General features: G+C 39.9%; 1 protein-coding gene across 1 annotated transcript; it reads right to left on the bottom strand.

Annotated features, from left to right (window-relative positions):
• Window positions 1-203: 203 nt before the first annotated feature.
• wdr19 (WD repeat domain 19) lies at window positions 204-16,478 on the bottom strand. The gene is made up of 36 exons (XM_083921758.1): window positions 16,392-16,478; window positions 14,327-14,418; window positions 14,153-14,218; window positions 13,893-14,018; window positions 13,601-13,716; window positions 13,323-13,438; window positions 12,947-13,027; window positions 12,565-12,677; window positions 12,290-12,463; window positions 12,128-12,198; window positions 11,858-12,030; window positions 11,134-11,254; window positions 10,745-10,851; window positions 10,522-10,638; window positions 10,170-10,325; window positions 9,855-10,002; window positions 9,300-9,504; window positions 8,218-8,377; window positions 7,879-7,989; window positions 6,819-6,928; window positions 6,657-6,714; window positions 6,072-6,218; window positions 5,820-5,902; window positions 5,651-5,734; window positions 5,417-5,563; window positions 4,092-4,216; window positions 3,821-3,930; window positions 3,664-3,732; window positions 3,374-3,451; window positions 2,804-2,900; window positions 2,579-2,703; window positions 2,358-2,439; window positions 2,080-2,230; window positions 1,127-1,250; window positions 961-1,037; window positions 204-444 (listed from the first exon to the last, which is right to left on the bottom strand). The coding sequence occupies exons 1-36, from the start codon at window positions 16,395-16,397 to the stop codon at window positions 330-332; spliced, it is 4,041 nt and encodes a 1,346-aa protein (XP_083777884.1). The 5' UTR covers window positions 16,398-16,478; the 3' UTR covers window positions 204-329.

The following is a 16,478-nucleotide window of genomic DNA, read 5'->3' as shown; positions in this document are numbered from 1 at the left end:
TGATTTTTTTTTATTAACACTAAAAAATATATTTAAAATCAGAATATTATAGATAATTATATTACATCAACATCCAGAGCAAAAAAGACAAGAATGGCTCTTGAGATCTGTTTTTACAATAGTGTTATTTAAAAAAGAAAACACGAGCTAAAGAAATATGAACATTTCAGCTCTATCTTTGAAATTCAGTTACTCCTATGATTTTCATGTCATACAAAACTAAACGCTGCATACAATCCATCCAAAATATATATTTGACGTATTTAAACCAATAGAAAATTACATGACATTTATATACATGTGATTAATTAATCTGGTTGTTTTTCTCTTCATTGATCCAGTTCATCAGTCTGAAGGTATTTGGAACAATCAGGAATCTTCTTTAACTGTTTGACACTCAGAGTCTCGGAGCACATGGGACACATCGTCTCTGTTTCCAGCAGCCTGGACACAAACAGTTCAGCGTAGATTTGTGAATGTGACAATGAAGCAGAGAAGTCACCCACCAGTGCTTATACTGAATAGTTTGACATTTTGGGATATACACTTATTCGCTTTTTGGCAGAGTGTTAGATGAGAAGATCGATGACACTCATTAAATATGAAGCTACAGCCAAGAGATGCTTAACTCAGCAAAGCACCTCTAATCAACACACTGTTTAATCTTTATAAAACCTCAACTATAAAAATGTCAAGATTTTACAACCCTCTCATGCAACTCTGCAAGAAAGCCCAAAAAGTCAAACTATTACTTTTTCTGCCAATACTCTAAACAAGCACACTGCTATTGTCTAATTTTATATATTTTTTATTAAACCAGCTGAGCACTTTTCAAAATCTGACATCCAAAATGTCTTGCGGGGGGAAAATTATTTTCTGAATTAAGAGAAGTGCCTAAACCTTTCATATATCTGTATTTGGACATTTTAAAAAAAGGATGAAAATCAATGCATCACTTACAGAATGAACTGAGAGTAGAGCGCGGGGAATTCACAATGAGGACATGCAGACCAGTCTTCTTTCAGCATATGACGACCCTGATAAAATGAAAAAGGTGTGGGGATCAAATGATAAAACTATTTTGTTCAGTGTGTGTATGAATAAGTCAGCGATTCTGTGTTTGTACCGTGGCGATGCAGTAGGGCAGGTTGTTCTTGCAGGAGATGCACAGCAGTTCGTTCTGTGGCAGCTGAAAGCCACAGAAGGGACATGGAGTGGTTTCCTCCTCCAGCTCTGATGTATCTGGACGTCTGCAATAGAGGAGGAGAAGAGAGGATGAAGTAGGACAGACGTTATAAAGTACACATGCATCGATGTGTACGCACAAAAACTATGCACATGCCTTTTCCCTCACAAACTGGTATTTATATAGGAAGAATGTGCTGTGGCTGTGCACAACACGCACACTTCAGACCACAATACACAGTTTTAGCTGATATGCTGCGGACGATGTGTGATTAGATTGAATATAATTTGAGATAACATTAGTTAACATTGTTTTACCAATTTCATTTTGCATGTTACACAGCCAAATATGTCAATCAAATGCAAATTTTTAAACTTAATTTTATTTATGAGAGATTCATTTCATCACCACAGATGCAGGGCTCAATACTAACTTTTAAGAGGTTGGAAAGTTTTGCCATTTTTTGTGACCTTACATTTTGAGTCATTAAGACACTATGCAGTTATATGTCAGCCTAATCATGAAAATGTGACAAAAGACCCAAAAATCAGATTCATCTGCTTCTTTGTCTGTTGAATCCATTTGCACATTTTTTTATGCTGTTGACGGGTTAATTGAACTTTATATATTAAAAAGTAGTTGCCACAGATGGCAACGAAAGGCCAGGAATTGGCATTTTTACTTTCATTTGTGGTAAACTGTGGGTGTGTAAAGAAGGCTTTTGCATGTGTGCCCAGTCCCACAATGATTTATGATACAGAATCGGACGTGCAGCTTTATAAATCTGCCGAAAACATGTGTGTACTTAGTTTCGGTCATGAATCTACACATGTTGCCCCAGTGGAGGGATTTTGACCAAGAAAACAGGAGGTGTGGACAGTTTCATCACTCACCGAACCATAGCCTCGATCTTCTTCCTGTACTTTGGGTCTATCTCGTTCCGGTACTCTGGTCTCATCAGCATGGCGGCAAAGCTGAAGGCCGAGTTCTTCAGTCCGGCACGGTGACATTCGATGACCGCTGACGTCAGAATAGGAACAACATCTACACACACACACACACACACTGATGAGACTTGGACAAGTTTTACATTTCAGTGACATTAAAGCTTCTCTTAGATTTTCTTTCATGGACAGTAAAGTAAAGTTAGGGTCATTCTCCCTGGACTCACGTGCAGGGAACTTGCTGATGTTGTTGCTGACCCTAATAAGCATGCGTGCCCCTTTTAGGTGGTCTCCCCTCTTTACATGGACCTACATAATTTAGTCAGGAACACAACGAACTTATGTAATGTTAAGATTGAGAACCTTTATCATGTAATAGTACACTTTTAATCAAACATGTATTCATGCAAAAGTACCCTGAGCTAACACATCACAGGTGTGTACTGACCTTGACCAGTAGGTAGGAGTGGAGGATCATCAGATTTGTGGCCATCTCAGCAGGGATTTTAATCTTCTGGGCCTGCAGCTCTGTGTACATGCTGAACAGCACGTCGTGGGCATTACGATAGTTCCCTGTAGGAGTAGTAGCAAGAAGCATGACCTCATTGACATACATGCATGATTACAGTTGTATGACCTGCCTGTTTTATTGTCATTGGTGCAGCGTTTGAACCTGCACACTGCTCTTCTCTGGCAATGATGATGGCGGTGCGAGCAGCCTCCCTGTACAGCTGCAGCGCCATATACAGACGAAACAGGTACTTGGCATCCTGGGAAGAGGAAAGAAAGGTCAACTAACCGTCACTAGTATAACTAACAGTGTCTCTCCGGGTCATATCTTAGGCACAACAAGATTGAACGAGCAAAGCAGTTTTGTGTTTATATATTTTGTGATAAATAATGATCTCCTATTAAACCACCATCTGTTGGTTGGTCACTTAGATTGCTATTTGACTTGAGACACAGCAACTGACAATAAACCCTCTCTTAGGATGACACACCAATGAAAAGAAGCTATCAGATGTGTTTTTCTTTGTTATATCTGCTGATCAACAAGTTCCAGTGTCTGTGCAAAAACATGACCCACAAACTCACAGAGAGGGACAACCAGTGATGAATATGAAAAAAAAAACCACACAATAAAACTGATGTAAACTGGATATATCAAGAGAAAATCAGTTGCTTGTAATGTCACATCCACTGACACAAAGCCAAGAGAGAAGGCTCCAGTGTGATTGATTACCTTGGGCATACCGTCGCTCTCTCCCATCAGGTAATCTATCAGCTGATTGGTCAGAGAACTGTCCCTGGCTTGACCCACCTGAAACACACACACACACACACACACACACACACACACACACACACACACACACACACACACACACACACACACACACACACACACACACACACACACACACACACACACACACACACACACACACACACACACACTTAAATTAATGGATGAATGGTTACATCATTTTCTACAAGCACTGGGATATTCAGTCTGAAACAAGCAGCTCTCACCGTCTCTATAGCCATCTCGACAGCCAGGTTGTCATCAGAGTTGGGACACTTCAGGAAGTGCTTCAGGGCCTGAGAGAAAGAAGAGACAGGCAAACTGTCTGAACCGCTGGATGGGTCAGAGTGAGTCTATGTCTGTCAAGTAAGGAGGCGTTCTTACTCTGCTGTACTGCCCACACTTCTGGAAGAACTTGCCAGCCTGCAGGTGTTTCTTCTCTCCCTCAAAGTAGAGAGCGATGCTCTGGTAGTCCTCCTGCGTCGCCTCAGGACCTGATGAACAAAGTCGTGCATTAGTATTCAACCTTCAGACTGTTTTTATTGGAACTGCAGTGCTAGAATACGATTACTAAATACTGCCAAGGCAAATAAAGTAGCCCCCATTAAACTTTAAAATGGTGTAATGGTCCATTTTAAAATTCACACAGACTGACCGATGATGTCTGCATAGACCTCCATTTGTCCGTGCTGCTGTGCCAGCTGGAAAGCTTCATCGTTGCACTGGGACAGCACCAGAAAGTGGATGGCTGAGCCGTAGTCGTTTAACCCCAGGAAGAACCTGAGACACGCAAACATATGTTAAAGGTTTATTACACAAATGGGAAGAATAATTTGAGATTAAATAGTTGATTAATTGTTCCGCAGAAAATTATCTGGCAACAATACGGTCGATTACAGTTTAAGTCATTTTTCAGTCAAAAATGCCAACATGTGCTCCTTCCAGCTTCTAAAACTGGAGGATTTGCATCTCGTCTCGGTTCTACACTGAAGATCAGAATTAGAGAACGAAGCATAATTCTTGATTTATTCTGAAATTTTGTTCAGAATTTGATAGAATATTCTCTGTGGCTATACCACTGCTGTACTGGCATGGTTTCTTTTAAATAACCAACGCACTTCAACAAAAACCTTTATTTTTTGTAAAAGGCAGTGAGCAAAAAAAAACAACACCAGTAACTACAGTGTCAGAAGAGAATATTTAAACAATGTTTTCTTAGGGCTATGGGATTAAAAACATAATAGAAAGTGTAGAGGCCACAGCTTTGAATGACATCACTAGTTTCTCTGGTTTGATCTTGGTCCATTCTTCTTGCAGTCTCTTCCACAGTTCAGGAACTGTAGTGGGTTTCTTAAACATTACTTTGTCGCAGAGGATTTTCCAGAGATTCTCTATGGGGTTTAGATCTGGACTTTAGATACTTTGGGCTTGGGTTATGAACACTAAATATGTTTGGGCTGTTGGGTTTTGGAGTTTTGGTTTGACAAAAACAAGCAATTTGAAGACAGCTGGGAAAATGTGATGAGCATTTTCACATTTTTTTGACATTTTATAGCCTAAACAATTAATTGAAAAATAAATTTGTAGTAGAAATAATCACGAGTCGCTCAGCACTACAAAGTGGTAAGAAAGTAATGAATGTTAATATGCTGGTGAAATGGTAGACGAAAATAGAAATGGTAATGTCTGTAACTCGTTCAATATTCATTATCTGAAATGTCATACTGAGAATGATTAAACAAATTAGTTGCACAGGGTGCATGTGTTAAAACATTTGCATCCCCTTTCATTTGGACAGATTCAGTGGAATCAAGGAGACTAAATGAGGACAGAGATAATTAATAATAAAACAATAATAAAAAAACAAACATTTTTACCAGTTGTACCTATTCCATGACAATTTAAAGTTATGGGTTACATTTAGGGGATGTGTAGAAAAGCCAAATTAGGAGTACAAAATACAAAAAGAAGTTTGTCTACCTGGCAACCATCTTTGCTCCGTCAATGCTCTGCGTCTCCCTGACGATGCGTACGGCCTCCTCAGGGTTGTTCAGGTGGTCGAGCAGCACGCGTATCACGTTATCCCAGTCTTTCGCGCTCTCAAAGGCCTGGGCAGCGTCCTTATACCTGGGGAACACAGTACACATTACCTCGGCTACTTCTTCAACGATATCATTATCCCCAATGTGGCGGACATTCAAACTAAGAACCTACTTTCCGTCCGCCTCCTTGGCCTTGGCGTACTGCAGGTGGATCTTAGGAGAAGAGACATGTGGGAGCAGCTCTCCGACCTTCGCCCTGAGAATGGAATAAAAGTAGAGTAAAGAATTGTATAAAGGAGGAGAGAATCTTGCAGGTCTGAGTGTGTTGCCCTTTGTCTCACCAGTTCTTGCAACGAATGAAGACTGATGCAGCCTTGTCATAATATTGTCCTTTCTCATAGAGCTGAGCAGCTTCAGAGAATTGCTGCCAGAGAGAGAAGAAAACCACAAGAAAATATGAACAACAAGATATTCATGCTCATATACTGGCAACCTCGCTCTAGAAACACACAGTATAAAAAAACAAACCCATCAGATGACTGTGGTTTACCATTAACCTGTGATATGGGAATTTAGCAGAACAGATCCTCTACCTTCATGCTCTCCAGTATGGCTCCACATTCCTTCTTCAGGACTCTGCTTGGGTGCTGAATTGCCTGAGCGGCTCCTCTCCTGATGTCACCCATCCTGATAGACATCCTGGCTACACCGGCTTTACACGCTTCGTCATGCTCCTGGAACTGCACAGCGAGGGAGACAGGGAGAAAGGAGAGGGCAGAGGAAAGAGGAGATTTCCGATCATACTTAAACCGTATTTGTAGATTACCACAAATACTAACAGGAGTAGAATCTAAGTCTGACATACAGTAAATCTACCTGTTTTCTACATGTTCTTTGTCAATACAAACAAAGTGTAAAGGACAAAAGTAGATAAGACTCTATGTGGCATTTTCAGCTAGAAAGCATCAGACATTAAACATGGACTGGACATTGATTATTAAAGAATATAATAGATTCAACTGATGCCTAAAGAAATAAGCCGTATATGATCAGCGGTGAAGCTCTGATCCTTTGTCCTACAGCAGCTTGGTATCCTAACAACAATGTTTATGAAAACTAAACCGCATTAGCGGAAAAAATATTTTCAGAAGAAGGCATATCACCACTTTATCACTTACTTTATTATTGTGTGTCATGCCTTTCTCATAGTGTGCTAGAGCATTCACATAGTCGCCGCTACAAAGGGAGAGAGGGGGAGGTTTAGATACAGTGTAGATAGATCAGGTCTACTGAATTTTGTGTGTGTGTGTGTGTGTGTGTGTGTGTGTGTGTGTGCTTACATAAACTCCAGATGGACAGCATATTCTTTGGATATAAAGGGAATTTGGTCTTCTGCTAACCTCTTGGCTAACATAAGAGCGCTGTCCCAATGCAACAGGTCTCTCCTCATCTAAAACAAAAACAGACACACACACACACATTCTCATCATTCATTTGATTGTGATCAGGGTCAGCCCAGGGCCTGTGAGATCACTGGCCTGTGTGGTCCTCTACAATGTAGCCTGCCTGAGGAAGGAGAGGGCCCCCAGAGTGCCATCACACGTGGAGCTGCCAATTTCCCAGATAACAACACTCTGGCTGGTCTGATTATTTCAGTTAAATGCATCCAGAAAATTTAGGTTAAATTGGGCCTATTATGTTTTTTGTGCTGTATACTGTGTGTGTATACAGACCTACAGGGAGGATACTGTATACATTCATTTGTAGTGTAGGGATTTGCTGCAGACATGCAAGTATACAGATCTTTGTGAATGTGTATTTATTCTTGTGTTGTATCATATGCTTTGATTCTTTCTATCTTGTAGAGCACTGTGTGACTTCAGTTTTGAAAGGAGCTGATGATTTACTTGCTTTGATTTATCCTTATTCAATAAAGGAACATCATGTTATCTCTGATGTGTATGCATATTTATATGCGATGTGTATTTTATGAATAGCCAATTGTCAAATGATTTCATGATAAAAAAAAAAATAGACAATGGGTCTAGTTGAAAGTGATAACAATATGCAGTGGGCAGTGAAATTAATATTGGTTTCCATCTGTGGTAACTGTTGACTGAGATAAGGGATGAGATCAAATAGATCCTGGAACTAAGTCTGGTCTGGAACAGGCTAGCTCCTTAGAATAAATCTCCATGGTAAATTATGTCATAAAATATCCCACTTTTATCATCCTGCTTTTGTGCAACCAGATCACAGAAAAGTTGAGCCAGAATAACCAACATATCCCAGCTTAATCCCTTATCTTGGTTTTGTGCAACAGGCCCTTCGTCTCTTACACACCTCAAAATCACACAAAAAAACATACACAGACAGTTTTGGCTTAAATCACGTTTATACCTCTAGGGCAGCGACTGGGCAGCCTGAGGACAGATACAGATCCTGGGCCAGGTTGTAGTCACCTAGATACATGGCCAAATGTCCTGCCCGCAAATTCATGTCCTCTATACCCTGGACAGAGGGAGACAAAGAGACAAATAGAGAGAGAGAGAGAGAGAGAGAGAGAGAGAAAGAGAAAGAGAGAGAGAGAGAGAGAGAGAGAGAGAGAGAGAGAGAGAGAGAGAGAGAGAGAGAGAAGAGAGAGAGAGAGAGAGAGAAGGGGGTGAGTGGGTGTATCACAATGGTCAGACTGTCATCAAGAGGGTGTGACATATGAAGCATGTTTAGTGTGAGTTGTACCTGGATGGCTTGCAGTGACAGAACCATGCCCACATTGCCACTCATGCGGTAGACCTGGATGGCAAGCTCGACCTCCATGTGGACCAGACAGGCTTTGCCTACCTCTGCCCAGTCTGTGGAACTACCCGCAGACTTACACAGTCCGCAGGCTTCATGGAACCTGGGCAGGAATACACACACACATACACACACATACATATGTTTGTGTAGAATTTATAAGTGAAGAATATCTCACTGATTAATTTAGACAGAAAATGTAAAGGTGTTGGTGAGGTGCTGTGCTGTGCTGTGAGAGAAATGTAGGATGAAACAAAACAAATGTTCTGCACAGTAAGACAAGTAAAGCATTGTAAAAAAATAAAAATAAAATAAATAAAAACGAGTCCTGTTTCGGCATCAGGGCATCTTCTTAAATATGTCCAGAAGAAACCAATTTATCACTTGTATTTTTCATTTACTGTGTGAACACGTAAAACCCACCATGTTGCACATACTCTAATTACTGTGTAAAAGGGGGGTACAGGAACAGGAGTATTTTACCCTACAATTTTATAGTGTTATATGATTTTTGCAAACAGATTTGGACAAACCCCTCTAAACACAAATAAAACCGGCGCCACTATGTTGTTTCATTCAATAATTGTAACAATAAATTTCATTTAGAAAACTACATTAATTCATTCATGAATATTATTCTTATTCTGAATATAATTCTTATTCTTAAATATAATAACTCAACAAACTAAAATGGAACCTGTAAGGCATAAAAACGGCACTATATAATACTGAGCTATCTCAAATCCTGTCAGGCTTACCCAATTCAAAATACTGTGGGTATAGGCTGTGCAGTGTTTTATTGTGTTTTTGTGTAGTTTTTACATTTTTCTTTTTACCATTAGATTATATCTTGACATACCTTGTTAAGGGAGAATTAATAATTTTGCTGTTCAATATCTATCCTGATATGTAACGATTCAATTTACCCATACGTACCCTAATAACAACTACAGATTGGACTGTCAAAACTGCCAAACACAGAAAAGATAAGCTTGTCCATCATCAGTATTTCCAGCATGGCTGACCTCTTGAGCAGCAGCGCCTGGGCGAGCGGTTTGATGAGCTCCTGCGGTACTTCCGTCGTTGAGTTCTTGAGGAAGGAGTGTGTGCTCAGAGCCACTTCACTGGTCTTGCCGCTCGCCGTCTGACATGTCAGCTCCCCGTTGTGCAAAAGCAAAGGCTTCTGGGAAAAGAGGAGTGGGGTGTTCCCCACCAACACCACTCGAGGGCCTGAGTGGAAAGTGAGAGAGAAGTTTAATTACATTCCTGTTATCTCTCACCTACATTTACATTACAGGAGTATTAATGTGGGAACAGGACTATTGTGTTTTGCATTATGTATTGTTAGATGTAATGTAATGTACGCTGTTGCATTTATTGCAAGTCTGTTTGGATAGGAAAAGAAAAAAAAGCAAAAGAAAGAAAAATCAAGGACCAGTACTTGGTTTATACACTAGTGGTAAATGTCAGAGAGGAAAAACAGTTAGTGGATGTGGATGTGTGTGTGTGTGTGTGTGTGTGTGTGTGTGTGTGTGTGTGTGTGTCTGTGTTTATGGTCTGATGGTGTGGCGTCACCCTACCATATATGGTGGTTTTGTGCAGGGCATAGGTATAGACCTTGTCATCATCATAAGCTACAAACACTCCTCTGTCAGCATGCCAGTTGTCCCACAGCACTCCTGTGATGGTGGGAGAGAAGTTGGGGAGCTCTAAGCAGGAATCTGTTGCCTGGATTGGACACACACACAAACACAGGCACACACAAACACACGCACACACATTTAGACTCTTGTTAATCTGATATTTGTAATCATACTGATTTTTTTCTTGTGCATGTGTACTGTATGTTTAGCTTTATGCATGCATAGATTTGTCAAGCAACCAGATGTACTGACTTGTGCCGGGGAGTGCAAGAAGCCGCCATTCTTGTCGTCAATGAAAACCAGCCGTGTGCCGTTTAGGTCTGGGAACACTTTCCTAACACCAACCGAATGGCTGTAGCTGCTCACAGTCTCCCAGCCCTCCACCAAGACACACACCACATTACCTGACTGACAGACAGAGAGATGATAACATCTATTAAAAGAGAGGCAGCATTAGAGGGAGTCAGGCTTCTGTTCATTATTTGTGGAGCAGCTTCATTGTAAACTGGCTTTAGGAGACACAAGCTTACATTCACAAGGCTGCAGAAAAATCTTGAGGAAACATGTGGTGGTATGACTGAGGTAACGATGTGCTGAGCCTTACATCAGTACCGTAGTAGAGGAAGTCATTGGTGAGCGCGTGGCAAAGGATCCGACCTTTTCTGTCATCATCTGGAAACAACTTCATCTGCTTCTTCTCCTCCTGGTCTTTGCCTTCGATCTAAACATGGATACACAGACCTTTAGTATAGTCCCACTGAAAAAAATGGCTAAGATTGAATAATCAATCATTGGTTCGATAAATAGAGGAACAAGCACTGACTCACCATGTGCAGCTGCACTTTTCCCTCAAACAGCGCTGCTGCGTAGTCGGTGTTAAGGCACATGCTGGCTATCGTCCCCAAATACTCAATGTCCTTCAGCTTTTTAAATCCTGAGTGACAAACAAAACTGTTTACTGATTTTTCTTTGTCACCCACTCTTACATTATTAAGCATATATTAATTGACAACATGGTTAACACACACACACACACACACACACACACACACACACACACACACACACACACACACACACACACACACACACACACACACACACACACACACACACACACACACACACACACACACACACACACACACACACACACACACACACACACACACACACACACACACACACACACACACACACACACACACACACACACCGGGTTCTTGGTCTACTAAGGCGTAGAACCAGGCTCTGTTGTTCATTCCAACAGCCACATGGTATGGTCCCAGCGCAATGAAAGTAGGCTCAACTTCCACTTCTATGGCTACAGGACTCTCCTGAAAAACATGGTGCATCAAAGAGGGATTGAAGGTGGTTTACTGCTAACTGTAACACTGCTGGCTCAGTCTTACACACCACTTGTTAATTTTAACAGGGGGAATGGACCCAGATGTGCTGAGGTCCACGCAAGTTCATGGTAGGGCTGGGGGATATGGACCAAAACTCTATTTCGATATTCTTTAACTGAATGGCAATACTATATATATATATATATATATATATATATATATATATATATATATATATATATATATATATATATCTTGATATTCTTTTATTTTAGAAATAACAACAAAAAAGTAAAATCAACATGTGCAAAATGTCACACAGGCAAAATATTAACATGTACATGAAATGGACAAAAATAAACTACTGGCTTGTTAGATAACAATACATAATAATATCAAATAAAAAAAGATTCCTTAAAAAAAAGAATTAAAACAAATAATAGTAATAAAAAAATAAATAAATATATATATATATATACATATATATATATATATATATATATATATATATATACTGTATATATAAAGTAGAGGTTTAATGTACAGTAAAACTATTTTTAATACAGTGTATGCATTGGAGTGTGTTCTCACCCCCTCCACCTGGTTGGACACAGTGACCTCCAGCAGGGAGGTGAGGTAGACCAGCCGGGTACCATAGCTGCCACCCAGGATGGGCAGCTTGGTCAGAAAAACATGGAGCGTCCCCCTCTGCGTAGAGACAGCCAACAGCTGGCCGTCATCTGTCCAGTTCAGCTGGTCCAGACCTGGAGGAGGAGAGCAAGAGGCAGATGAAGGAGAAGTGGGTGGTGCGTTCAAGATGGGCTTCTGACAGAACAGCTGCAAAAGAGGACTCTGTCTCACCTTTAGTCTCATCATCCAGCTTAACAACATTGCTGATATCTTTGAGCTCAGATAACTCGTGGATCTTTATGCTGCAAAGAGAAACATGGATCATTAGTTTTTTACTTTCACAAAAAAACAGGATTGGCTGTGCTTTTTCTTTTGAAAGCCTCCTTAGAGTACCTGTTGTCACCGCAGGAGGCGGCCTTGTTTAATGCTGACGAGATGGCCACACTGTAGAGACTATCTTTATGGTTGTGAGCCTGATAGAGCTCGACCCCAATCTCCCTGACATGAGTGGAAATAACCACAAAGTACCCATGGGAGAAGCCAATCAGTATATACCCATCACCGTACCTTGAAAAGACAAGCAGAGGAAGAGAGCTAACTTAAGCACAAATATCTCACTGCCATGATTCAGGACCAGTGTTTCATAAGCGTGTGTTCATGTGCAGTACCAGCGGTAGGACACAATGTGTCCGTAGTGGGTCTGAAAGCTCAACTCTATTCGGTTATCAGGGTCGTTGATATTGAAGAGCATCAGATACTTCTTGTCCACAGACATACTCACCTGAAGGGTCAATATTTGTAGGAAGCAAACAATTACATCATGTTTGTAAACTTTATTTTTTGTTTATTTCAACAGTTTTAACATGTTTTCACATTCAAAGTACCAAAAGTAGCCAATATGAATATTTTGGCCCAGTATGACACAAGCAAACAGGTGAAACTTCACTAAAATGTAAACATGTAGTAACAGATGTGTAAAGTAAAAATTCCATAGAAGAATGTCGATCAACTAAAGTTAGTAAAAGATTGCGTGAAAAAACAGAAACTTACAGTGCTTTCTCCTTGACCGGACCTTTCATCCGTCTTCATCACTGAAAAGTGCATCTCAGCAGGCTCACCGCGAAGTGTTGTCTGAAAAAAAGAATAGAATGATAAACTGAACCCTTTTATTCTCCAGATATTTTATTCTCTTTTATTCGTCTTCCTCTACTGGGTGTTACCTAGTGTGCTGTTCTGTAACCTTTCAAAAATATGTCAGCTGAAATTTTGTTTCGCTTGTACTTCTCTATCACATACAGTATGAGCACCGTAGGATTACTTTTAGCACATACTATCAGTGGTTTATAATATGAAGGAGCTAGAAACATATGCATTTATGGGCGATGTTTCCTTTGTGTTAAAACCACTCATGCATATGTGTGGCTACCTGTCTGATGGTGTCCCCCTCATGATTGCTGATAGTCAGAGTGTTGTCATCACTTCCCAAAGCCAGTAGATTCTGAGTATTCCAGCACCCGCAAGTGATCTTCTTGGTGTGTTTGCCTGGCATGTGTGGTGGGAGAGGGGGATTCAATCAATATAAAAGAACAGAGAATAAACCATAAACAAGTATCTGTGCTGTTGTGTTGTGTCTGTGCGTGTATATGTGTATGTGTGTGTGTGTGTGTGTGTGTGTGTGTGTGTGTGTGTCTCTGTGTGTGTTACCCAATACAGGGATCTTCCTTGAGGTCTGTTGATTATAAATCAACAGATTTCCTTTGACTGTCCCAGCTGCTAACAATGGGCCTGTCTTTGACCACAAGATGAAGGACATCTGATCTCTGTTGAAACAATTGACAGATATTATTAGGAGTGATTAACAATAATTTCACAGCTACTGATGAAAAAAAGACAAACACAGGCTGCACTTATTAATGCAGTAACACTTGCACCAGATTTGCAGAGGATGAATCCAACACTTCTCCATCTTTGGAAATGTGATGCACGTTTGTCATACCTCATGCCGCTTTCTATCTGGGATGTTTTATTGACACTAGCATCCCAGAGGTAGATGGAGCTGGATTTTGCAGCTATTACTGCCAAAATGTCCCCGTCTTTATCCCAGTCCATCCCCACACAGCGCCTAAGGGGAGTGGGAGAAAGAAGAGAAAGCTGAAAGGAATTTACTGTAAAATACTTTTTAACATCGAGACTTATTCACCTAAACCTTTTTGATTAGACAAAACTGGAGCCAAAAAGTGATGTTCTTGCACTTACCCGGGAAGGCTGAGTTCAGTCCACTTGTGTCCATGTCGATCATATATTTTCACAGAGTTGTCCTGTCTGTATGATTAGAAATATCATGCTCATTTTAGGTACTGTGCTGATGTAAATCGTGTAAAGTATGAAGAAAAGAACATGAATACACAGTTTTCTTTGGGATTTACTCACCCTGCAACAGCGATATAATTACCAAGGGTTTTCTGCCACTTATACAATAAGCTAGAACCTGCCCACGCTTTGTCGGAGAGGATGAAAACGCTCTGTGGATAAAAAGATTACTTTTTAAGTAAGTTTTATTTGGAAAAAGACATGCAGATACTTGAAAATAAAGTAAACGTATCATAAGGAATTCTTTCTTTCATAGTGTTCTACAGATACGTTTGACACAAGTACCAAACTCAACAATAGTTTTAATCATCCTAACCATAAAAAATACTTAATGTTAGCTATGACTAATAGAAAGTGTAGGTGTGAGTAAACACATTAAATGCAGTAACAGAAAATTACCTAATTGTTGTCGTTTTTCGGATTTGTTTTGGGGGCACTCTTTCTATCCCTGTTTTTTTGCTAGGTAACTCCACCAATTTTACATGTCAAAGGGAATTTAGTAGTTATAAGAAGCATTACTCAGCAGTGTCTGGTTCTCATGGGGGTCAAGTCTGAGAGTGACATCACTTGAGTAATCTTGGTTTAGGCTAGGAAACTGCAAGTTATGAACAGAGAGCCTGCAGTACAATACAAACTGGAAGCTTGGAGTTTGAAAGGTGTGGCATTTTCTCTGCAGGAAAGATCTGATGAAAAAACAATCAAATTTTGTATTATGACAAAAATTGAGGATTCAGCTTTGTTGGAGTTTGATCCATACTAGAGACTCAAAATCAGGGCACCACAGCCTCTCTTGCTCCACAACTTGACACAGCTGGTCTGCAGAAGCTTTCGTGTCCAAACTCCAGACTAGGTGCACTAACTTAACTCAATTTTGGGCAGTTTGTGACTGTCTTATAAAATAGTGTGTTTCATTAAGGGTAGGGTAAGGGTAGCCATAGAAATGTCAAACAGTCAGTGTATGTATATAACATTTGCTGACAGTGCTAGCGGCATCCCTCACAAAAGTATGTGTGTTATCTGCAACAGGTGTCCAGAAAAATGTATATAGATCTAGGCAATTTTCATTATAATGAACAGAGTGACAAACATAATTCTTCAATTGGCCAAAACCTGTCTTCAGTCATTTATGAAGTTGATATTTGACCAAAACCGCTGAAATATAAGCTGCTTCAAATGTTACACAGACAAATTATAGACAGCTCCCTCAGCTAACAGCTGTGTGAAATATGAAAGCTAACTTTGCCACTTCAGCACACTGTGCATGGCAAGCAGTTTTAACATTTAATAGCAAGACTGGATATGTATTGCAGATATCTGTAATTCAGTTCTTCCTAGTCAAAAAGAGCATTTAAGATATCCACAAAGACATTCTCACTAGTACAAATCATGTAATTTTTGCCATTCATGTATTGGACTTTCAATTCTAGATATCCATAATTGAATTTTAGATATCCAGATTAACATTCAGAATGAGCTTTCTGGATTCCTACTAGGAAAAACTTTAATTTCAGATATACCAAATGAAAAAAACCTTCCAGAAATCCATAATGTAATTTTGACTATGCAAAATACATTCTGACAAGTAAAAATGTAATTACAGATATGAACAACTGTAATTTCCATAATAAGAATGAGATATCTGCAATGTAATAGTGGATATCTAGAATTATTATTCTGACTAGTGAAAATGAAACTTTGACTATGAGAAATGGTATAATGGATATGTTAAATGTAATTACAGATAGGAGTGTGATTCGATTAAACGTTAAAACCGCTTGCCGTACACTGTTGTGATTTTTCTGGTCATTACTAACAATATGCTTTCCTTAACACCCTGACGTTTGGATCATTTGCATTCTTAAGTTTAAATAGGTTGCGGCTGGAATTGACTTCATTAACGCTATAACCAACATATTAGCTGGTTTAGCCAACGAGCTAACATGGCCCGCTGTAAAACGATAACATTACATTAACGAAAGATGGTTTACAGCAGTTGCCTAACCATAATTAACGCTACCGTTAGCAGCTAACGTTAGCTACCTGAAGCGCGTCCATGTGATAAAAGTCAACGCTAAAAATAACCAGAAGCAATGTTGGCATTTAAAATCAACTCGGCGGTACCAACCTTCATCGTGGTCGCATTTAAATCATTTAAACTTCAAAATAATATTTTCTGCTCAAAACATCTTCAACACTACTGTTGTTGTGTGTA

This window comes from Echiichthys vipera (assembly GCF_963691815.1).
Source record: "Echiichthys vipera genome assembly, chromosome: 2".
NCBI classification, from domain to species: domain Eukaryota; kingdom Metazoa; phylum Chordata; class Actinopteri; order Perciformes; family Trachinidae; genus Echiichthys; species Echiichthys vipera.
Note: the sequence above shows the minus strand (reverse complement) of the source record. Positions and strands in the feature narration are given on the sequence as shown.

Coding starts and splice junctions, on each gene's coding strand:
- wdr19 (XM_083921758.1), bottom strand. Junction 10,326..10,521: donor TCCTCTACTACGGTACTGAT/GTAAGGCTCAGC, acceptor TCTGTCTGTCAG/TCAGGTAATGTGGTGTGTGT. Junction 2,901..3,373: donor AGAGCGACGGTATGCCCAAG/GTAATCAATCAC, acceptor TCCTCTTCCCAG/GATGCCAAGTACCTGTTTCG.